The 24216-nt window shown below is 38.3% G+C and overlaps 2 protein-coding genes across 3 annotated transcripts in view; one reads left to right on the top strand and one right to left on the bottom strand.

The window, feature by feature from the left end:
* The window catches only part of RANBP9 (RAN binding protein 9), a 50970-nt gene extending 34219 nt beyond the window's left edge, over positions 1–16751 (top strand). Inside the window, exons 4-14 of the mRNA XM_061592759.1 lie at positions 147–314; positions 1463–1485; positions 2410–2594; positions 4230–4342; positions 5044–5152; positions 6316–6506; positions 7130–7277; positions 11555–11676; positions 14339–14490; positions 15123–15234; positions 15795–16751. Coding sequence (XP_061448743.1) covers positions 147–314; positions 1463–1485; positions 2410–2594; positions 4230–4342; positions 5044–5152; positions 6316–6506; positions 7130–7277; positions 11555–11676; positions 14339–14490; positions 15123–15234; positions 15795–15925 — 1454 coding nt within the window. The 3' untranslated portion in view covers positions 15926–16751. The remainder of the gene's footprint in view (positions 1–146; positions 315–1462; positions 1486–2409; positions 2595–4229; positions 4343–5043; positions 5153–6315; positions 6507–7129; positions 7278–11554; positions 11677–14338; positions 14491–15122; positions 15235–15794) is intronic.
* Positions 16752–17068: 317 nt separating this feature from the next.
* On the bottom strand, positions 17069–23778 carry NOL7 (nucleolar protein 7). Of its 2 annotated transcripts, none has more exons than XM_061592787.1 (8): positions 23552–23778; positions 22702–22762; positions 21469–21527; positions 20808–20839; positions 20325–20409; positions 19007–19128; positions 18853–18930; positions 17069–17790 (listed from the first exon to the last, which is right to left on the bottom strand). In XM_061592787.1, exons 1-8 carry the CDS (start codon positions 23725–23727, stop codon positions 17723–17725), a joined length of 681 nt encoding a protein of 226 aa, XP_061448771.1. In that variant the 5' UTR covers positions 23728–23778; the 3' UTR covers positions 17069–17722. The 2 variants fall into 2 exon arrangements, with proteins under 2 accessions (XP_061448771.1, XP_061448778.1); XM_061592794.1 differs by having other exon boundaries at positions 23464–23552.
* Positions 23779–24216: the final 438 nt, after the last annotated feature.

Raw genomic sequence — 24216 nt, forward strand, 5'->3', positions numbered from 1 at the left:
TGCACAACTTCAAAATTTCCAGTTTAGACTTGGGTTTATTTTAGGTGTATGCATATGGTTTAACCTTTTCTGATTCAGTTGGGTCTATTTTCAGATGCATCATAATGACATGGTAAAATGCTAAATGTTATGTATTTTGTTTTTAGGTTGGGACAAACATTCATATGGTTACCATGGAGATGATGGACACTCATTTTGTTCCTCTGGAACTGGACAACCGTATGGGCCAACATTTACAACTGGCGATGTCATTGGCTGTTGTGTAAACCTTATCAACAATACCTGCTTCTACACAAAGAATGGACACAGTTTGGGTATGAAGAAGAATAACTGATAATTGAACTTCTATAGATGCATCTAATGAAATTGTGATGGGGCTTTTTATGAATCTAAGATGTTCAGGATTATAAAAATTTGGTCACAGCTTAATTCTTGATAGGAAACATTAATTCAAAAGTTCAAATACTATTCTTCAGAGATGAAGACTCTTGTCAGATCTCTTGTCATCACTAGCTCTTTGACATTTCAAAAGATTTCAAATTTTATGGAATCTAATATATAAAATTGCTTACTTTAAAATTAGAGGAAAATTGAATTTAAAATTAGAGGAAAATTAAATTTAAAAGTACTGTGACGCTTCGTAGCAAGTTACCCTATAGCTTTCTATATCCCAATAATGTGGATCATAATTTTGTTTTTGTTCTGCTGGGTTGGTAGTTCCCCAAACCAAAATTAATTTTGGTACTATTTTGCTCTGGTATTTATCAGCAAAGCAGAAAACAAAATTAATAATGAAAATTGTAAAACCTTGTTGGCAATCTGAAAATAGCTTTCCAGTTAACAGTTTGGATCTAGGGTTCACACACACTGGCAGAAGGTTGGGAAGCAACTTTCCAAAGGGGATTCCCCTTTCTCCCTGAACCCCTTTGCTCCCTCTGAAAATCTGCTCCAGAGGGTCAGAAGAGCTTCTGGAGCTATGTGGGAGGTAGCTGAAGGGGGAATTAGCAGAAGTAACTTCTGCCAGTGGAGTCCCCCTCTGTATCAAAAGCCTTCTATGGAGAGCCCATCCATTTGTGGAGGGTGACTATTAGGTCTGGTTATTTAAAAGTGAACAAATTCTCAAATGAACAGCATACTGTTGCCAGCTACCTCAAACAGATGCTGAAAACTGAGTTAGTTCATTGCTTGGCAATACAAGATCGTTAACTCTTCTTCCTTAATTTATTGTCTTTTTATGTTGCATTTTCATTGGTACACCCAATAGTTTGCCTGCTTCTTAACACTGTACCTAAACAATTTCTAGTAAATGGAAATACCTAACTATTAATATTTTCTGGCTTATTAAGATCTAAAATGTTCAGCTGAGATTATAAGAACACTAAGATATTGTATTGACTATTAAAATACATTTTTCTATGTGATTGTGGCAGCACAATTTTTAATTCATGTCTCTTGATTACAGGTATCGCTTTCACAGATTTGCCGGTAAGATAAATATGTTAAAAAAACAGTAACGTTCCTGTGTAAAATATACTTTCCCCTGCTTGTGTAATATATATTTTTCATTTTACTTATTTCCATTCTGTTTTAAAATGCTAACCAGAAGAGCAAAATAGAAATTTGCAGTCAAGACAAATGTTTGTAATTTTTTATGTTGGAGGCTTTTATGCAATTTTTAATTTGACAAGAAACTGCTAAAAAGATTGCCTTGCATTTGGTGTGTTTGTGCAAGCCAGACATCTGTCCTAGAAATTCGCTTAATGGACTAAAGCTAGATGAAAGATAGATGGATCAGTGATCTGACTCAGTATAAGGTAGCTTTGCAATGTTCAATATCATGGCAGACATCAATGAGAATAACTTCAGAATCTTTGAGGAGGGCTGGTATTTAGAACAAAAATTTGAAGCTGCCTTATGCTGATTCATGTCTTAAATCTATCAAGCCTGGTACTTTCTATTGTGATTGGCAACAACTTTACAAGTTCATAAATGGAGATCTTCCCTGGTCCTACTGCCTCAAATCTCTCTTTAACTGAAGGTGCCAGGGCTTGACCCTTGGACTTTTATATTTATATGTTCTTTGTGGTCTCTGGAGTCGCACATGTAGGTTCTGTGCCTGTGCATGGCTTCATTTTGGAACTTTCTAGAGCTAATGTGGGCATATTGAACAGTTCAGGTATTCTTTGGTTACTCTGGAGTACCTCTACAAACGTGGAAATACTGAATGAAGGAAATGTACTACTGTAGAAAAGATGAGCAATCCTGTATTCCATGATATGGTTTTATTTTCTGCGAGTAGAGCTTGCAGACGTTTGTTGCTTTTTATCTTCAGTAATTTGCTTGAATGCCAGTTTGAAGTAAATACATTTGGATTTTGAGACAATTCTCTCTTGCAATGCTCTCTTACAGCCAAACCTGTATCCTACAGTTGGACTTCAAACACCAGGAGAAGTTGTGGATGCAAATTTTGGACAGCATCCATTTGTGTTTGATATTGAAGACTATATGCGAGAATGGAGAACCAAAATTCAAGCTCAGATTGACCGATTTCCTATAGGAGATCGGGAAGGAGAATGGCAGACGATGATCCAAAAGTAAGCATTTGAAGATTATGAGTTCTTCCTTAATTTCCTATTCAAATTTGAGAGATTTAAAATTGATATCTTCATGCTTAGAAATCCTATTCTGTATTTCTGTAGTTGCACACATTTCTGTTGATGGAAGTAAGTTTGCAACGCCTACTAAAATGTGCCATTTCTGTTTGATGGAGACTTAACTTATCTGGTAAAATTATCTCTGTGTAAAGCCATGTTTCTGCTCATGTAGTGAAAGGATACAGAAGTACTTTGGTATGAAAACAATGCCCATTGGTATCTGCAATAGCCTTTTCTCTCAAATTTCAGCAGTGTAATAACCATCCTATGCATCACATTTTTTTAAAAAAATCTGTGTTATGATAGTTGCCTTCAATATGTATAAATTTGGAATGGCTAATGCAGGAAGTTAGAGTTGCTGGTTTTAGGCCTGCTTGCCCTGTATAGTGGTTGAAAGACTTGACTACCTTGAGTCATTCCTATATCTGAAAATAATGATGGAACCATGACATGTACAATAATTTTTGGTTCATGAGTGCAAGAATTAGGGGTAATTGTCAGTAGTTGCTTTGATTTACAATCAAGTGTTGACTTAGTTTTGTATATTTTACATTTTGATACTTCAGAAAGAAATAATAATGTAATTAAAATACTGGGGGACGGGAGAAGAAATTAGGGTATTAGTAATGTAGGGCTAATTGCTGATCCCTTCTGTACTGTCAATTCATACTAGATCATGCCAGTTAAACACCAAGAGCACTTGTCAGTACCTCTTTTTTACTGTATTAGTAATAATAAAAACCTCAAAATTAAGAATGTTTAAAGTACTGTTGATTTTTCTCTCTTGAACGGATTCTGAAAACCTTGGCCATGTGCATATGATTGGACTGACTGATAAATTATTTTCCCTCCATGTTCAGTGGACATTGTTTCCCAATGTAGACCCTATTTCTGCTCGAATGAGGGAGGGATAGGCTTACACATTCTATTTTTCTATAAACACCAAATGTATATATTGTCTATTAGCCTATTACTACCTTACAACCAAAACCATGTCTCCTTAAAGGTACAAGTATGTGCCAGTGACCTCAAAAGCAGCTTGCTTGCCCTTCTAAGGAAGTGCAAATTGCTCTCCTGTTCTGTGTTAACATCCAGAACTGCCTTAAGTTCCAGGGCATTTTCCTGTGCACATTGTTGCTTTGTATTTCTAAATTAAATATTTGATTCAGGCAGCAGTGTTAAATCATTTAACTCTTCTAGAGAAGCTCCATTGTCTTGAATGGGCCATTTAGAAGAAGTGGTCTCAGGATTGTTAGCTTGGGCACTCTCATGTTTTGTGTCTTCAGTCTCCTAGTAACAAGCAACTAAATAAATGTTTCTATGTATTTGAAATGTACCTAAGCGTACATTTTTCATGTGAGAACATAAAATGCAGATAAATTGTAACTTTATATGGAAGCTGTTGATAATGATATTTGTATTGATAAAAGTGAATATTAAATTAGAATATTATCCCAGCATATTACATAAAGGAAACTTACCTAAACTATTTCTTAAGGATTTTGTCAAGTTCTTTGTTTGAAAAGTTGCCTTCATGCTATATTTTTACTTGCCTGTGTTCACTTCTTTTTATAGGATGGTTTCATCTTACTTAGTACATCATGGGTACTGTGCAACAGCAGAGGCCTTTGCTAGATCTACTGATCAGACTGTACTAGAAGAATTAGCTTCCATTAAAAATAGACAAAGTAAGCCTGAAAAATACTGTGATTTAAATGTTCAAATATAAAAATGATTCTTGTTGTCTGGCCTATGAAATTCTGTCTTTGACTTCTATTGCTCATTGTTCAGATTTGCAAAATAATCAGCAGTCATGTGGTTTGTTTGTTCCCACTGCAGATGTTCTAATATGGTACATAGAAAAATATTTATCTAAATAGAATTAGCAGGGCTACTACCTGATAAAAGAATGTGTTTAATTAAACTGATTTACATTTAAATGAATTCACATATTAAAACCTCAGTATGAGTGCATTTTTGAAATACTGATGGATGTATAACTTCCAATTTAACAAACAAAGGCTACTGAACTGTTGAGAGGCCATCTGTAATACCTTCTCTTACTGTTTACAACAATGTATTGGCCAATAAACAATCGAGACCTCATTTTAAGCTCCTAATTGTTCCTTTGTAGCCATATCCATACCTGCCCAACATCTGTCGTTACATAAGTCATCAGGTGTGGATGGTTTGTAAGGAATGGCCTTTCGACCCAAACTGGGACCCCTGCCTGGCATAATTAGGCTTGCAGGCCAGATGTTGCTCACTGCTGAACTTACACGCTCAACAATTTCGCTTAAATCAGAGGGACTCAGAAGTATTTAAATATGTCTTCATTGTGCCCTAAAAATATACAGTTGTTAAACTGTGTTTTTCTTTTTGTAAACAGGAATTCAGAAACTGGTTTTAGCAGGAAGAATGGGAGAAGCCATAGAAACAACACAACAATTGTATCCAAGTTTATTAGAAAGAAATCCTAATCTCTTATTTGCTTTGAAGTAAGTTTTAAAGCACAGCAGATGTCTGTTAGTAAATCTAAGGGAGTTTATTTGGACAATCTTGCAAACTTTGACGCTTCCACAGTAGCAAATTACCCTGTTGGTTATCTAGGAATCTGTGTGGTTATGTTCATACAGAGAATTGCAAAATACAACTTCAAACAGTCTTTTATTCCTCAAAGTTATCCTCTTATTTTTGAAAGAGCATTTATAATTCTGATTCAATGGTCTGTTTACTGTAATAAAATTTGATTTGATCTGATAGTTCTGTAGAAAAACTTTGGAAGGTGAAGATATTATCTTACACCTAGTGTCGGTGAACCTTTTAATAACGCTGCATACATCCTGGTCTTGGCTTCTGCATGTCTGTTGCCCACCAGTGTCACAGAAATAACCACTACTTTTTAAGATCTCTTTCCCCAACACCTGGACCAGATTTTTTAAAAAATACAGTAACGTGGTATCATGTAACATGTTAAAAAGAAAAGAAATAGTGCTTCTGTTAGTGAAGGTGACTGATACAATCCACCCATTTCTCCTACGATGCTGGAGTAGTTTTTCGAATAGACTAAAGTATGTGTGTATCCACTGTTGGCCTCGTAATCCTCTTTAAAAGGAAGAATAAAAAACTACTCCAAGACTACTCTCGCCTACAGAGTAATGTCCCATCATTTCAAGAACATTTTCACTTGTTTTTTGAAGTACGTTTTTTGTTTGAATGATATCTCTGGCACTTTCAAGAATGTTGTCTTTTGTTCTTTGTTTTAAAAACCCTTAGAAGTTAAGATAATAGTCTCAGAAACCCCTTACAATATTGGGTGAATTTCACTATGCCATTGACATGTATGGGACTTAAGGAAGCAGCTGCAATTAGGAATTGAAAAAAGGCCTTTCCTCCACCACAAATCTCCTTCCTTCACACCCCAAACTTCTATTATTTTTGGATAGTTGCCAAGTGGCAGTATTGTAATTACTGATATAGCTGTGGAAAGTGGGAGAGGAAGAAAATGCTCTCATTCTGCAATAACAATATGTGCCTCTGATCTTTGTTAGTATTAATCAGCAGCCAAACTAGTCATGAAAATCTTTAATAATACTGAGAGGAATTATATTTTTGAAATGATCTTAGCTTCATAAACTAACTCTTCTCTCATGTTTCCTAGGGTACGGCAGTTCATAGAAATGGTCAATGGTACAGACAGTGAAGTACGATGTCTAGGAGGTCACAGTCCAAAATCTCAAGATAGTTATCCTGTTAGTCCTCGATCATTTAGTAGTCCTAGTATGAGTCCCAGCCATGGAATGAATATTCACAGTCTAGCAACAAGCAAAGGCAGTAGCACACACTGTTCTGGTGAGTTTGAGGTGGCAGAGGGAGGTGTTGTACAGATGTGTTTCACTACATAGTCTTCATAGCTTTGTGATTGGCATATGAAATGGTTTGTGTTGTGGCTGGTGTCCTGCAAATGTTGCCTTCCATAGCAATAACTACATACTTAATATATTACTAGCAGTGGGGACGGTCATGTCCCCATTGTCTGTGAGTTGGGAACAAGGGGACCACTTCCTCTACTAATCCTTGCTGGTGCAGCTCCCTCTACTAATCACTTGCTTAGTAGGCAGTTGCCTCTGCTCTCATCTTGTTTAAGAAGCAAATAAAGATCAATCAAGGAGAATTCTCTTAGAAGTTCAGAGCTCAGTATAGTTGTCTAGTAGGCAAAAGGAGGGGCCTCTCTTTCTGCACTCCCCCTCCCACAGTTTGCCTGCAAATAATGAATAACTTGTTTGTACCACTGTTGCGGGGACGGGAGACTCTAGGAAAAAATCTTCCTTTCAGGTGCCCCAAGGCTGAAACCACATTGCTTCAAGGTTAGCCTGCCCTTTGCATTATGTCATGCAAAAGCATACTGTATGGAATTAGAAATATTCAACACAGGCAAACTTTTTAAAAATCAGTTTCCACTTTCTTGATTTTAGGTTTTGAAAGTAGTTGCAGTAACGGAGTGATATCAAACAAAGCACATCAGTCTTACTGTCACAGTAAACATCAGTCCACCAGTCTGAATGTACCAGAACTTAATAACATAAATGTAACACGATCACAGCAGATTAACAGCTACTCTAGGTAAGTACACTCAGTCCAAACAGATGCTGCTATTCTTCACCCCCCACCATTTGTGCTTTGCAAAATGTAGTTTTGTACTGATGTTTCCAGTATAAGCAGTTGGTTATCACTGGCTTCAGTACCTTCATTTCACTATAGCGGGCAAAAAGATGGGCTACAATTCAAATATTTTTCTCTCTGCTTTTAATATGGGATATGCACTAATCACTACTTTCCCCATATCAAGCACTTACTAATCAGGGAGCCTCCTCTCCTCTCCCATCACAACAATGAACAGCCACATAACCACTTGCCATTCTTGATATGTAGTGCACACTTCTCTGTAAAATTCTGTTCCCTCTCTAACCCTCTGTAGTAAAAGAGAGAGTTTAGAGCGATACACATACCACCTTAGGTCTGGTTATATTTCAGATATCCTTCAATCTCTGAGAGATGAGGAACAAGACAATCCTATATGTGTCTGTCGATTTTTTAAAGTGAGCTACAAATCAGTAGACCCATATGCATATGTTGGATACTGCCATGCCACCCACATGCATGTCAGGGGCAGCATAATTAAGATGGCACTGCCAGCAAGTTCAGGTTTGCAGAGCAACCTGCTTGCTGGGCCTGCCTTCATAATTTTTGAGCCAACCCTTATCAAGACGTCCTCATAATGTATTAGACATATCATTAAATTCAGCTTTCTCATGTTTCAATAATGATGCTTTTAACAACAAGAACCCATACAGAGCCCATATGCAAGAGCCCATACAGAGGACTAGACTATCAGAGGATGAGCTCTCACCTAAGTGTAGTCTATATTCACTAATAGGCAAAAAACCTTGTGGTTTAAGAATGCACCTATAGCCCACAGATATTTCTATCAAACTTTAAAAAGCAGGGAAATTGGGCAGCTATAGTGAATGCACCAGGGGAGCAGGAGACCTGACCTCCTCTCTGAGATATTGGACTGCCCTACAAATTGGTCAAAATGCAAACACAATTTGGGTTGGTCTTTCACAGTCCAATCCACTTGCTGTGTAGCTTGCAAGAATTTGGTAACGTGCCTCTGAGCATATGGTGAGTGGTGGTAACACCTGCCATCTCCAAAGATAGAGAATTATATTTTTGTATGTTTGTTGCCGTTCTTACTTTGCTTTCCTGTGTTACTAATGTTTCTACAGAGAATCTAAACTAGAACATTTTATTTCCCTCATTATTCATCCTAGAAACCTGTGTCAAATTTATTTTTATTAATTTCAAAGCCTTTTTATTGGTCAGTGTCATATGATGGTGAAGACAACCTTCAACACAAAAGGCTATGTTCTATTTCTATTTTAGGTGCATTAACAGTTGAATCTGAAACTGCAGTTTGATGTAAAATCAGACTGATTACAATATGTTGCTACTTCAGCAATGACTCTTAGCTGTTGGAAAAAAGAGGATGCATGTTTTGAGCCTGTTATGTTTAAACCACTTTAAGTCAAGGTGGGCATGGTCAGTTAAAAACATAGGGCACACCTAGAATTTTGCTAGAATATATTTCACCTCCCATTGTTTTATCTTGTGCAAATTGAGACTCTCCTGAGATCCACTGGAGACTCTTCAGCAGAAGTCAGTGCCATTATTCCACAATTATGTGTGGAGTTTTTTTAGTGTACATTTTGCAGCGTTGCTGTACTTCACATGTTCACAGAAATAGAAACAAAAGAAAATGATTTCCTATAGGAAACTTCACTAAAATTGCAAAGTAAATCAGACATATTTAAAGTGACCATCTGAACTATATCAACTGTCTTCATAATGTTGCTTCCTCCCTGCTAAAATGAGATCAGCACAGCACATATCTTCTTTCTATTATTTGGGCTGATTGCAGGTGTTGCCACCACTCACCATATTCTCAGAGGCATGTGTTACCAAATTCTTGCAAGCTACACAGCAAGTGGATTGGACTGTGAAAGACCAACCCAAATTGTGTTTGCATTTTGACCAATTTGTAGGGCAGTACAATATCTCAGAGAGGCCAGGTCTCCTGCTCCCCTGGTGCATTCACTACAGCTGCCCAATTTCCCTGCTTTTTAAAGTTTGATAGAAGTATCTGTGGGCTATAGCTACATTCTTAAACCGCAAGGTTTTTTTGCCTATTAGTGAATTTCCCTGCTTTTTAATCCGGGAGGTAAGAAATGGGATCCTGTGCAAGTTTGCTGAGAATGGATTGATCATTTGCATGCTTATTGGGTTCAGTGGGATTTACTCCCCTGCAATCATGCTTAGGATAGGGGAAACTGACCACAGGGGATGGGGAGGAGGAGGAGGAGGAGGAGGGAGGGGAGGAAATGCAGAACGGAGGACTGGGATGGGAGCAGGCTGAATGGGGAGGGGAGAAGGACAGGTTTGATCATTTGCATGTTTATTGAATTCAGTGTGATTTACTCCCGTGCAATCATGCTTGGGATAGGTAAAACTGACCGGGGGGAGGGAGGGCTGGAATGGGCAGGGGAGGAGGAAGAAGGGGAAAAGCAGGTCTGATCATTTGCATGCTTATTGAGTTCAATGGGATTTACTCCTATGCAATCATGCTTAGGATAGGAAAAACTGACCATGGGGGAGGAGGAAGGGGAGGAGGAAGGAGCGTATTGGAGGGGGGCAAAGGAAGGGGGAGGGCAGTTTTGATCATTTGCATGCTTATAGAGTTTAGTGGTATTTACTTCCATTCAATCATGCTTAAGATAGGTAAAACTGACCATGGGGAGGAGGAAGGGAAGGGGGAAGGGGAAGGAGGGTATTGGAAGGGGATGGGGAGGGAGGGGCAAAGGACGGGGGAGGGAAGGGGCAAGAGGGAGGGGATAGGAGGGAGGAGAAGGGAGGATGGGTTTGATCGTTCGCATACTTTTTGAGTTCAATGGGATTTATTTCTGTGCAATCATGTTTGAAAATAGAAATGGACTGCCTTCAAGTCGATCCTGACCTATGGCGACCCTATGAATAGGCTTTTCATGGTAAACAGTATTCAGAGGTGGTTTTACCATTGCCTTCCTCTGAGGCTGAGAGGCAGTGACTGGCCCAAGGTCACCCAGGGAGCTTCATGGCTGTGTGAGGATTCGAACCCTGGTCTCCCAGGTCGTAGTCCAACACTGACCCAAGGGAGGGGAGGGGAGGAGATTGGATGGGTGGGCACTGGGCAGAAGGGAAGCCCCTTTACTTTCCAAAAGAAAGACATTGTGAACAATATCATTGTTTTTCAGCATTTCCCCCCACCTTTTTATTCTACAGCAGGCATGTGTAGCCTGTCACTCAAATTTAAACTAAAGCTGTCCCTGGCCACATCCACACCAGGCCTTTATTTCACTTTGGACAGTCATGGCTTCTCTCAAAGAATCTTGGGAAGTGTAGTTAGTGAAGGGTGCTGAGAGTTGCTAGGAGACACCCTGTTTCCTTCACAGACCTTTAATGAGAGTGGCTGACTGTTAAAGCAGTCTGGCCACTGAAGCACTCTCAGTGGAACAGGAGTCTCCTCTCAGCACCCTTCACAAACTACACTTTCCAGGATTCTCTGAGGGAAGCCATGACTGTCTTACGTGAAATCAAAGTCTGGAGTGGGTGGGGTCCCCTGATTAGGCAAGTCAAGCAGCTGTGAGGCTTTTAGAACACTGACAGCTGGCTCTTACTGAGCATGCCCCGTGTTATAGGCTGCCAGCCAAAATTTCTTAAATTAATTAAAAATCAGACAGGCATTTTTTTAACTTTTAAACTGCAGAAGATGAAGGTCAGAGTATGGGGCAAGGTCAGTATTAGGATTATAGGTACTCTGTGAACATGGCTGATTTTTAATGAATTTCAATAGATTATGAGAACTCTCAAGAGAAAGAAGTCCAAAAGGGCTCTGGGGTTTTTTTTCTCTCTTTTTCGACTTTGAACTCTTGGTTCTCTCTGACTGTTTTATGTATCACCATGAAAATTGAGAGTGTTGTTAAGCAAGCGTTTCTGAGTTCAGGACTATAAGATTTGTAGGGTTTTGTTTTGAAATGAGCTTATCAGAAGCATCAGAATGGCTTGGGGGGTATTTTCAATTTAACATTGCGGAATGTGAAAAATCCACGCTGGCTATAGTATATAGCCACTCTTGTGGCTGTATAATATCATTAGCTAATATTTTATCATACATCAGATGCAGATATGTGGTAAAATGGATATTTATCCACAGTTGTGTTATGGGACATAGTGAGGCGAACATTTACAAGGCGATTCACTTCTAAATCTTTATACAGTTAATGATGTATTTTTCCTCTTCTCAGCAATGATGTAGACATGGAAACAGATCACTACTCCAATGGGGTTGCTGAGACGTCATCCAATGGCTTCCTTAACGGTAGTTCTAAACATGATCACGAAATGGAAGAATGTGACACAGAAATGGGTCTGCAGCAAAATTTCTTACGTATTTACTACTGCCACCAATATGTTTTGTTTAATTTACTTGCAATGACTTCCAAATGAAATTTAGGCATACCTAACTTGTTTTCAGGTAGTTCAGATAGCTCTCAAGTGCTTTACTTAACTTTACATTTCAGTGAAAATACTCAGTGGGAAGTCTTTCTATATATGTAATACCTGCATGTTTAATTAGTTTGTATTGGATTCTTTTCACTCTGTCATTCAACATTGTGGCTTGAAATACTGACCCTTCCTTTCCCAGCTGTTGTAAAACATCTTCTGAATTTATATAATCTTGGAAGAGATGGATCTATGAAACACATGCTGCTTGAAAGAGTGTTGTGTCTTTTCCACACCAGTTTGTATGTAATTCTTATTGTGTGGTCTCCACACCAGCATCACATTTTTCGCGATAGTGACTGAGGTAGAAACAATGTACATCTGTCTCCCCCAGCCCTCCAGATGTTTCAGGTTACAGCTTCCATCAGCCCCAGCCAACATGGCCAGTGATCAGACATGATGGGAGTTGCAGGCCTCTTGGGTGTAAAGATCAGCAGAGGGAGCCCTCGTTCCACCACCCTCAGAATTTCAGAGTGGTGGTGGCATGAGAGAGGACATTCTCTTTGCAGCACCTAGGTTCTGCTATTCCGTTTTCACTGAGGCACCTTCATTATATAGTTTCCGTTGTGTGCTTAAGACACCTCTTTACCTTGACAGCTGAGATACATGTTTTCAGGACCCACCCTATTCCTGACTGTAATTTGTTTTAACTGTTTTTAATATTGAATTTTTAAATTGTTTAACTTGCCCTGGGACCTTACGGTGAAGGGCAGGTAAGAAAAAATATTAATAGTCTAAAATGGCACCAGGTTGGAGAAGGTTGTTCTACATAATGAGCTATCATTTCACCAGTGCTATAGACAATATAATACATGGACACTATTTCCATTTGCATGATAAGGGTAGTGTTCAAGTGTGTTTTTGGTGTTGGTCCCAAAAGCCTTCCTGTCTTGCAGACTTATGGAGAAGCACTGACCCAGCATTTAAGGTACAGAGCAATCTAAATATAAATAAGGTTAGATATAGTGGGAATGGGAACTACATTTGGGAGAGAATAGAAGAAATTTAGTGAATGTGTGCACTCCACTGTGATCAGTTTGTTTTTTCAGGTTTTTGTCGTGCTCCAAGGTGTATGTCGGAAAAGCCAAATACACACACCCTCCAAGCACCACTGTTGCAATAACTGTAAATTTTAGTGCTATTGTTGTGGGTTTGTATTGGAGTGTCTGTGACAACTAATGCTCCTATTTTCTCTCCCCACCCCACCCACATTTTTGGCACTATTTAGTTTTTTAAAAAGTTGCTTACATTGCGCATATCCAAATACATGGTTCTGTAGCACTTTTATAAAGAAAAAGGTACTGTTTCTCCTGCAGCAAGCTCCCTATGGTAGAGGGGGCACTGAAGGGTTGCTTCTGAAAGTTATGGGATCTCTGGAGGGGATCCAACATAGCACAAGTGCTTCTAGGCTGAAGGGGAAATTGTCACAGTTTTCATGCACATGCAAATGGTTTTATGCACACATGGGCCAATTCTTTGAAACCCAGCCTGTCTGAAACAGTAGCATATTACCTTGAGGTGTGGTGAGACCAGAACATGCCATTTCAAATACTTATTTTATCAACCAGCAAATCCTAAAATCAGCTGCATGGTTTAAGACAGCTTATCACCCCTTAAGAGTCATTTACATAAGCAGTACTATTTACATTGGTCAGGATCTGGTTCCACGAACACAAGGAGGTGTTACTGTTTTCTTGGACAGTTGTTTTGCATACTTCACAGATAGCTGCTTCTGAATATGAGAGACATTTCATCATCAGCTTATAATGTAGCATGGGGAACATACTTACTTGTTTGTTGATTGCATTTGTACCTCACTCTGCAGCCAAAAAGTCTCCCAACATTGCTTACATACAATCAGTTAATACAAGAGTCCCTTCCTGCAGGCTTACAATCTAAAAAACATGACACACAAGGTGAAAGGGGCAGGGAGGGAAGAAGGGAAAAGCAAACTCAAAAGCCAATTTTGGAATAGTTCTTATGTTTTTATCCACTGGGCTACTATAAACACCCTAAACATGCCTAATTAGCTTCTACTTTCAGCCAATACTTCCTTGTGGCCAAGGCCTATCTTCGTTACTTAAATAGTTCCATTTCCAGAATGTATGTTATAATCTTGCTGGCCTCATCACAAGATCTCAGTTGCTAGGAACAATGCAGTTTTGGTGTTGAACTGCTTCCCAAGAAAACTTTCCAGATCCACATCATTGGCTCCTTGAAAACAACAAAAACTATTTTTATTCTGCCACACCTGTTAAAATTTTGTGCTGCATGGTGGTGGCTGTTTACTATGTATTATGCTGTTTCCTATTGGTTTTACATATGTTGCAATTACTCTGTGTGCTGCTTTGCATTTCTCAAAGTTGTAAAGTGGCCTAGAAATTCAAGTCTTAAAAGCATAAGTCCAAACTCTGAATTGTTCAACCACAGTCATTCTTTTGACTATTAAATGAGTCCGTATATAGTCAAAACACTACATGTTCTCGTTGTGCTGTATTAGTGATAGTGCCTTCTCATTCTTACAGAGGTTGATTCCAGTCAGTTAAGACGTCAACTTTGTGGAGGTAGCCAAGCAGCTATTGAAAGAATGATTCACTTTGGCAGAGAACTGCAAGCCATGAGTGAGCAGTTAAGAAGAGAGTGTGGCAAAAACACAGCAAATAAAAAAATGCTCAAAGTAAGTTAAAATGCCTTTCGAGTGAACTTGTGGTAATTGATGTATTGTTATTTTCACACAGATATGCTTTGGTCTGCAAGTGCAGTGTGATCTATGCCAAGGAAGAGGGGTTGGGAAAAGCACAAACTGACTTGTTCTTTCTGAAGCATTAATATGACTGCGCCCATTTCTTCATGTCAAATACTAGAATAACAAAACTAGTACAACGTATGTCTGAAAAGTAGTTTGACTTGTGTTTTAGGTATTGGGAAACTGCTCTGGTTTTTTGTTCTGTGTAAGCCAACAGAGAAATCAAATGTAACATTTTCTAGAGAATGTAGTGGAAAATTCCTGTGTAAAATGACTAAATGAAATCAGCTTCCTTTTTCTTACAAACACCTTCTGCCCCACCTCCACTCGCCTGGCCATCTCATGTTGTGTTTAGGACTTTTAGTTTTTTTTATTACAGATGTAACATTTTTCATTTTAAAGATGTGTATTTGGAATTTACATTTTGGCAAATATTAAACTGTGTCCTCTACCATGAGTTTGAATTTGATTTGAGGAAGATAAAAAATAATACAGAAAATACTCTTTATTTTAACTGGGCATGAACTTTGATCGTGACAAAATCGACCCTGATTTCTCAACAGGATGCATTCAGTTTACTTGCATATTCAGATCCCTGGAGTAGTCCAGTAGGAAATCAGCTGGACCCCATTCAGAGAGAGCCTGTGTGTTCAGTTCTCAACAGTGCAATACTAGGTAAGGTTTACCAGTTGTCTTCATAACTTAACATAACAAATGTGCTAACATAAAGCAATTGTGGTATTCTGTGCCCAAAATAGTAAATGATGAGAATGTCAAAATTTCCAGCATTTCCCTTTGTGCCTCATTTATCAGTCAGTGTCCAAATTATATACCTATTTCCATCATGGGCGTGTTTTTTTAATACTTTAATATTTACATGGTAAATTCCCCAAATCAGTCAAATGATACAATTTTTGACATTATGCAATGGATATCTCAATTTTAAGAATAACCTGTAAATTATTCATCAGGTTTTGATACTTACCATAAAACTAATGTATAGTTGGATATCCACATATTGAAGCACCTGTAACAATTGATGCCTTCTATGAATAGACTAGAAATGACTTGAAATTTGTATCAGTGGTGTCATCCTGGCAAATTTATTTTGGGATGTTGGGAAGAATTTATAGTCCAATTTAGTAACTCTGGAAGCAGGATATTTTTCTCGAAAAATAATTGGAGTAAAGTTTTCCCCCTGCTGTGGAGTATAACATATTACAAAATCTTTTCAGAGACGCACAATCTACCAAAGCAACCTCCACTTGCTCTTGCGATGGGACAGGCTTCACAGTGTCTAGGATTGATGGCCCGGTCAGGAATTGGATCCTGTGCATTTGCCACAGTGGAAGATTATCTACACTAGCTATGCATACGAAGATGTCCAAGGTGTATAATGTGGCTATATTCAACATGTAGACCAGCTCTGCTGATTGGAGTTCAGATTTTTTAAATTATGTACTAAGGACAGATCTGTTGCTTTACATTGCTTCCTAGTTTACAGCATGATGCAAATGTTTTTCTAACCTACTGTTAGGAGAAATTTTCCATCTTTAACCAGAGTTAAATATCATCGGTAACATCAGATTGACAAACCTTTGAATTGTTCCAAACAAACCAAAAAAGTCTTGCCTTCATAGAAGGTGGGACAAAATAGATAATGTTGTGGATGTGTTAGTATGTGGGTGATGTAAACTTCAAGCAGGATAATTTGCCAACTTCCACCCCCATTATTACATAGATCAATCAGTGTAATTTGCAAAATGCATAAGTACCTGACAGTTTGGCTGTATAGTATTGATGGGAAGAAATATTTTTAATGTGTACTGTAAAACTTGAAATACTCAGGAGCTGAGTGAATATGTTCGTTGCTACTTACAATCTCAACCTGTTTCCTAGTGGTTTTTGTTTTAACATGGTCTTTTCAACTCTGTTTCTTGTTTAACTGCAGACAACTTACGTTGTAGACTCACCTGTTTAACTGTTGTATTATAACAGTATTATATGTCAACACAGTGTGGTTATGGCCTATTTATATAAAAACCAAATATTTAGTCAGTTTCAGTCTTAATTTAATCTTTGTACACCCTGCATTTTTAAAGTGCTTAAATGAGTACTCTATTGCAATAAAATGTAGTGATATAATTAACCAGCCATTAAATACTTCTACATATGGTAGGATGGTTACCTTACCTTTTTGCTTGTGTTGTGTTTTGGACTTGGCATAGGCAAATCTCTAAACTTGCATTTAGAGTTATAAAGAAAGTATCATGGGTAGGGGACAAATCATATTGTGGCACCTAATTATGGTGGCCCCTTTGTATTAAAAATGGTTTAAAGAACCACCTCATAAGAGGTCAGAACTGCCTGCGTTTGTCAGTCTTGTTCAGATAATATCAAAGTATAGCAGTATGTGAGGGGTAACTTTCAGAAGAAATACATTATCTTCATTGCACACAGGAGTGTAGAGTTGTATGTGAAAGTTGAAATTCACTGCCAAGAAACTGGATTTTTAAAATCCATATTGAGCAAATGGGTTTTTTAATTTTGTACAATTCTATTTTTTTCTTTTGCATCCCATTTTTAACAATTGAGAATTTCACTTATATCAGTACCTCTGCCTTCTGTTGTTCCAGCAGATATTGCTTACGCATACCTTTGCAGCTGTAAGAATTAAGAGATTAAAAAAAAAAAAGCTCAGAATATAAAACAATTCCTGTGGAATGGTATAAAATTCCTTGCACAGTTAAGCAAGCTGAGGAAAAGACTTGCATTCTTAAATTCAGATTAAATGTGAAAAACTACTAAGTACACTATACTACTTTGGGGAGGATGCACAATACAAACATGATAAAGCCCTCACTCTATTTAATTACTGTGCAATATTTCCTTGAGAAGCCATCCTTTAAACACAAAAAGATAAAATGCTATATTACACATTGAAGAAGAGACTAGCAAGGACTAAATCTTTATCCAAAAAGCAGCATATACATTTAAGCTTTAAAATGTAATGAACACTATTGTACCATCAAAACTTTCTATAATTTTAAACATATTTTGTAAGAAAGCATATTGACTATAGCTTTTATGCAATGTAAACTCAAACGCAAGTCCTCAAGATGATATTTTCCACAACAACATGTCAAAATGCAGCCAATATGTTTCAGGAGTTTATCGTTGAAGAAACCCAGTGCTTTGTAAACTGCTTAGCTTTTTGCTTTTCCATTCGACCTGGGGGGAAAAAAGGTTGATTTGAAATGTAGCTGGGACTTCTGCCAAACTTCTAGGGGTTTACGAACAGCTGCTGCCATGTCCCTTTCAAACTGTCTATTAAAGAAGCTCAGATGTGCTACTGCCCCTATCCCATCCATGATTTTGAATTACAGTACATTAGCCTTCCTTAATGTGATCTTAAGCTTTCCGTACAAATGCTTCATTATTGAATTATTTTCATTGCTAATAGGAATTTCATTTGAAAAGTAGAATTAAGGCAGCCTAATGGCAAAATACACTAGAATCCCAAACATTCCTACCTATGTGAGAGCCTCTGACAAGTAAAAGCTAAGTACATGAAGTAAGTTTTGGTTTAACAAGTCTCATATCATTCAAGAACTTGCCACATGGCAGTAGGCAAGCTACAATTCTCTCAGCCCCTTCATTATACAATATCTAGAAAATAGCTCTCTACCTTAGCGGGATGATATTTGTTTGTATTTGTGACAGAGAGAGAACAAGGTGCTTTGAGCACTATGCTCAGAAATACTACATCTGACCTGGAATTTATATGGTCACTGTCAGATAATTCCACCATCTTGAATTAACTTGTCATCTTGAATCACCCACAGACAGAAAGCAAGACTTCTTTAGGAACATAAGAATCTGACTTACACCAAAGTCAAAGCGTTGGTCTGTCTAGCTCAGTATTGTCTACATTGACCAGCAGCAGTTCTCTAGGGTTGTATGACAGGGGAGTCTTCCCCTTTACAATTTGGATATGCTGTAGATTGAACCTGGGAACATCTGAAAAGCATGTGTTCTACCACTGAGCAGTGGCTCTTCACATGAGTTTCTTAATCACAAACACATCAATGTAAGAAATAGTGTAAAGACGCAATTCATTTTTGACCAGCTTTTCAGTTCCTTTCAATACTTCCCCTTTCAAGAAGCCTGAACATAGCATTTACAACTCCTTTAAATTGCTTCTACGTGACAAGCACCTTATCGGGGATTTTTTCTATGCCACTACAGCCCTTGTTCACTATCCACACAAAAAGAGGTACTTAAAAAACTTACCCCAAGAGTTTTTCACAAACTGGAATGCAGCTTTTTTGACTACACTTTTCTTGTTTGCAACAGAAAAATACTTGTTTGCTGAAAAAACAAGAGAATCATTAGATTAAGTTACATATGTAGCACTACAAAATTACCAAGCAAAAAGCCACTTTACCAGTAGTTCGATTGCAGCCTGCTCCATAGAGGTGTCTTCGTATGAAGGCTTTGGCTCTTTGCTGCTGCTTGTTGGTTAAATCCTGATCTTTTAAACGCACAGCCATATAGTTTTCTTGGATCCTAATGATAAAATAATGCTTAGTTGTCTGTGATGTAGTTTATCTTACTGAAGCAGAGCTACATTCAGGATGTTCTATCCAATTTCCAACTTCTTTACACTTGATCAAATATGCTATTTTCCTATTAACAAAACTTGGGCCATCAAGATCTCATACATAAGGCTTAGGTTCAGAGTCAAAATTAATACAGTAGGGCCCCACTCATACGGCAGGTTAGGTTCCAGACCCCCGGTGGAAAACGAAAACCGCCGAAAAGCGGATCAGCTGTAGTGCGCTACAGCTGATCTTCCCTTCTTCCCGTGCAGATCAAGTGCCGCTGATCGCCCCGCTGGTGCCATATTAGCGGGATGCCGACAAGTGGGGTCCTGAGAAGCGGGGCCCTACTGTACCTTTAATTTGATGAACTAGGTGTTCATAGTTCAGAGATTATTACTTAATAGGTTTAGGCTTACCTCCATGTGCACTACTTCAGATGCTTGGCTCGTACAGTGACATCCCATACAGGATGGTTTTGTAAGTACATGGGACAGCCGCTAAGCTTATATTTTCATACTAAAATGGAGATGCCCTTTTGGGGGGGGGGGGGATGCCATAATATGGATGTAAATGTGTGGTAGCAACATCTACCTATGTTTATGGTGGCACATTTTCAAGCCTCTGTTACTTCAGAAATTGCTTGAAAACAATGTTTCAATTGAAGCCTTCATTTATCAAAGTAAAATTAGGTAATTTCTTTTCTAGATCACAACACAGATTCACCAAAATTCAGGCTTATTCAAAACATACTATGCTTTTCCATCAAATGAATAAAGAGCCTCTTGAGTGATCAAATGGGATCTAAGCAATTCTAAATAAATAAAGGTGCCTTATGTCAGTACTGTCTTTTCTGACTGGCAGTGGCTCTCCAATATCTGATTTTTTTTTTAAAGCAGATTGTATTGATTAAATGTGGACCCTTCTTCATGTAAAACACACCACCTTCCAAGGTGTTCTTGAACTAATGGATAGAACTATCCAAATCTTGCATGCTGAGAACGCTGTATTTTATACAATTGATACGCAACAGAATTTCTCTGTGATTTGACATTTTGCTACCAAATTGTTATGGTATATCATGGAATAATAAAGTCAGAAATACTTCCAGAGCAGGTCAGAGTGAATCAATTGACATACTAAGTAAAAATTGCTCATCCATACCTAGTTGCTATTTTTTCTTCTCCACTGCTGCCTTTTGTATCTTTTTTGCCATGCTCACTTTCAGACTCATCTTCAACATTCTGACCTATCAAAACAATTGATACTATCCTCAAGATTTTACACATCACAATGGATACCATCTGGACTCAAGTATTTTTAAGCCTTTTAGGAACTAAACTATTCACAAATACATGTGGTAAGAGAAGCTAGTGGTCACTTATCAGAAAATGAGGTGCAGTTACTTTAGGGCCCAGCACATTTAAAGTGGCTATGTGAATTAACACAGTTTACAGCACTATGCGTTTTGTGGAAAGGAAAAGTAATATCACAAACCAAAAGATGAATGAGAAAGCCAAAAACATTTAGCACCTCCACATTTAATGAGTAATAGTAATATACTGACATTGTCAAATAGATGCAAATACTTATTATACAAAGTATAGAATAAAGCTAATTTAATCTTGGGCAGAACTGTACACATACCTTGCTCAGGTGCGTCAGATGGCTGGTTTTTGCTAAGGGAAAAAAAAGCCGAACTTAGGAAGACATTTAGTCAGAGAGTGCTTTATTTGCTTTTAGCCATAGGCCATTGCAGAGCATAGAATAAACAATTTAAAACCATACGACAATTTAGTAAAGAATCTATTGACCAATTATTCTCAAATCCAGCAATGGCACATTTATATAAAACACAATGTGCACTTTTCTTTACTGTGCTAATATATTGCAAATACAGTTAACAGATGTGCTTACTTATCATGAATATTATTGGAAAACAAAGATTTCTGCAAGTGTCTACGAACTAGACTGTGCAAAATCCCTGTCCAAAGGAAATTCTTGCCATTGTTGATTTTGAGATTTACTGCTGTTCTCTGTTTTAAACCACTTTGAGCACAATTTCGTTGTTGTTGTGGAAAGGCAGCATACAAATAAAGTTATGATGATGAAATCCCTTAATTCTTAGAAACATTTTTAAGGGTAGGACATAATCCAGCTCTCTTTCAGGCTACACAAAACTGCATGCATACCCTACAGCATTTGATTAATTAACTGCAGTCCCATTTCTCTGAATTGCAGCCAAAGGCAACACACAATTCAGTCTTACTGGAATATTTGTTTGTGCCCCAGAACATCTTTCGCTTACCTTTTCTGTGTTGATGATGCCAACTCCTCTAACACATTTTCAGGAAGCAGCTTTCTTTTCTAAAAAGAACCAACTTTAGCAAGTCAAGGTTTATTTCTAATAACCGTTATGAGTAATTGTATGCCTAACCTAGCCGATTGTTGCTAGCATATGTTCATGTGTGGATAGACTGGCACCAAACCATGTTTTATTGTGGGATAGGGGAATAGGCTTCATGTGGAAATCTCAGTTGTCTTTGCCCTTTTGTGGCTGAAAGACCAAATAGCTGGGCTATATACAAGACATTTACTTAAGGTTCATGATATCCTAGATTAAAATATCACATAAGTCTCATCATGGGGGAAAAGGAAGGGGTCATCTTTCAATTTTGCTGAGGGCAGGTTATCACTATCATACTTTGTAAACTTCCCAGAGGAATCTGGTTGCCTGCTGTTTTAAGGACACAGCAGTTGATAGAGTTTTTTCCTGACCCGGAATGACATTGCCTAGGTCATTTTTTAATCCAGCCTCTTAACTTTGTTTATGGGACCTCATAAGAGCACTCTGATAGGAGTGAACAAAGAAAGAGTTTACTGTGTTAGAAAGGTATTACAATTTTGAGCAACACAGTGCCTGTGTTGGATCCTGTGTGTACTGCTGTAAATTGCCACACAAAAAAGCAAGGGGCTAGGATTTTAATGAATAAAAATATAGTGAAACAGTTTACATTAATAGAGTCTATTATTAAAGTAACAAGTGGTCCAAAACTGAATGTATATAACATTTCATTGGTTTTTAAATATTAAACCTTGTTTTTTGAGAGTTGGGAAAACATGAAAGTTAGTTTGCAAGCAACATTTGTATATTTATTTATTTATTTAATTTAATTTATATACCGCCCGAAGCCCGAAGGCTCTCTGGGCGGTGTACATAAAAGGTAAAAGCAAGGACAATATATAAATACAATAAATACCATAACTCAAAAAACAAAAACATACAAACAATACAAGAACCAAACAACATCCTGAATACAACATAGTAATAAAATACTATAAAAATACACTTTAAAATGCCTTTACACATGCCATTCCCTCACACAGGCACCTTCGATAGAGCACCTCGGGAATGAGTATTGATGAGATTATCTCAGTTTCATGGTGTCTAAGTGCAGTATGGGACAACTATTAAATGTTACACAGCATGTGGGAGATTGGTAGGTACAAAAAGCAGAGAAAGGAGGTGCAACATCACAACCTTTTGCTCCTTAAATAGTTCTTCTCTCTGTCGTCTCTTTTCTTTCAAGGTAGTCTTCTCTCTAAGACAGCAAATAAGATGACAATGATGATCATAAGAGGCCATGAGCATGCAAAGAATCAATATATATTTGATTCAAATTATGAGCGTTTGTACCAAACACAGTCTACAGAGTTAGAGAAAACAGTTAACCAGAGCAATCAGGGGGAAAGGATGCATCATCGCAATAGTCATAACTCTGTGTTGAGTAGGGAGGGAATGCAGTACAGGTAAATTGTATTTATAACATGAACTATGCATTATGTTTAAATTTACTTCCAGCAAACAACATCTGCCACGAAAAATCCCACCCAGAATTTTTGACAAAGTTAGATGAATAAATAAAATGAAGTCTCTCTGGGTGGAATCACAGCCAACATTTTCTGGTTCGGTATGTATAGAAAATCTATCTTCTTTACAGGAGAAGCCTGGGATGGTTGTGTGCACCAACTCCCTGTCGCTTCAAGCTCTCCGTAAACCTGTTACTATTTTCCTACCATACAAACATGCGCGTTCTTACAGGTCAAAGCTATCCGGAGCAGGACGAAGAAAAACAAAATGCTGCAGCTCTTTTAACGCCCAAGAGACGGCAATGTCAGTTTCCCTCTCCGTCTTAGTCTTGCCGACGGGCTCAATGCTGCCACAGCAGCGCTCGGTAGCACGTCCCAACCACAGGATAGGGAGATCATGCGTCGGGCAACTTAATACGGCTACTACCATTACCTAGACCGATGTGGTGGCATCCCGAAAGCAGAAACGGTGGCATTTTGTGCTGGTCACGGAATGGAGAGATTCTCTCGCTTTGCATTACCTGCGCGCGAACTCCCCAGCCAATCGGCGCGCTGTCTCAGCCGCGACTCGCGCGCTTTCGAAGGTAACCTCCTCTGGAGCCTCGTCGCTTTCTTCGTCTGAGGAAAGGACGGCTGCAGAAACAACCTCGACACCATCCTTTCTCCCCGCCATGGTGCGAACCCTCCGCGCCACCATCGTTCTACTCTTAACTTCCGGTTGACCTTTTATCCCTTAACCCGGAGGCGGAAGGAAGGCTACCATATACTAATCACACTGTACTCGCGCACAGAAAAGATCTTCCGGGTAGGCTTGGAAGATCATGTTTTGATGTTCCGTGGGCTCCTTCTTGGAGGAAAAGCAGGATATAAATCTAATAATTAATATTAAGTAAGTCAGAGATGCATATGGGAACCGAATGAGGTTTTAGCAAGAATGCCCTGCCTCCTCCCGTTCATCCGCAAAAGATCGCAACAGAATCAACATTGTAATATAACATATATTGCTCTTTCTAGTTTAGGTTTTATTTCGTGTGAAAGTGTAATTTGAGTATTTAAACCGTTAAAATAGCAACGTTTCTGTACGCAGTTACTAGATCAGGGCGGGGGAATTTTATGATTTTTGTTGCAACCTAAGGAATGTTTCGTATTGTTTTTGTTTTGTTGTTTGTAACCCAAACGAGCCTCA

The sequence above is a fragment of the Rhineura floridana genome, chromosome 1 (genome assembly GCF_030035675.1).
Source record: "Rhineura floridana isolate rRhiFlo1 chromosome 1, rRhiFlo1.hap2, whole genome shotgun sequence".
Lineage (NCBI taxonomy): Eukaryota > Metazoa > Chordata > Lepidosauria > Squamata > Rhineuridae > Rhineura > Rhineura floridana.

What these genes read in the sequence shown, in the direction of transcription:
- NOL7 (XM_061592787.1), bottom strand. Translation starts at nt 23,727, where the DNA reads ATGGTGGCGCGGAGGGTTCGCACCATGGCGGGGAGAAAGGATGGTGTC. An exon ending in GCTGGGGAGTTCGCGCGCAG is followed by an intron (nt 22,763 to 23,551) that starts GTAATGCAAAGC and finishes TTGCTGTCTTAG; the next exon opens with AGAGAAGACTACCTTGAAAG. An exon ending in AACTATTTAAGGAGCAAAAG is followed by an intron (nt 21,528 to 22,701) that starts GTTGTGATGTTG and finishes GGTTCTTTTTAG; the next exon opens with AAAAGAAAGCTGCTTCCTGA.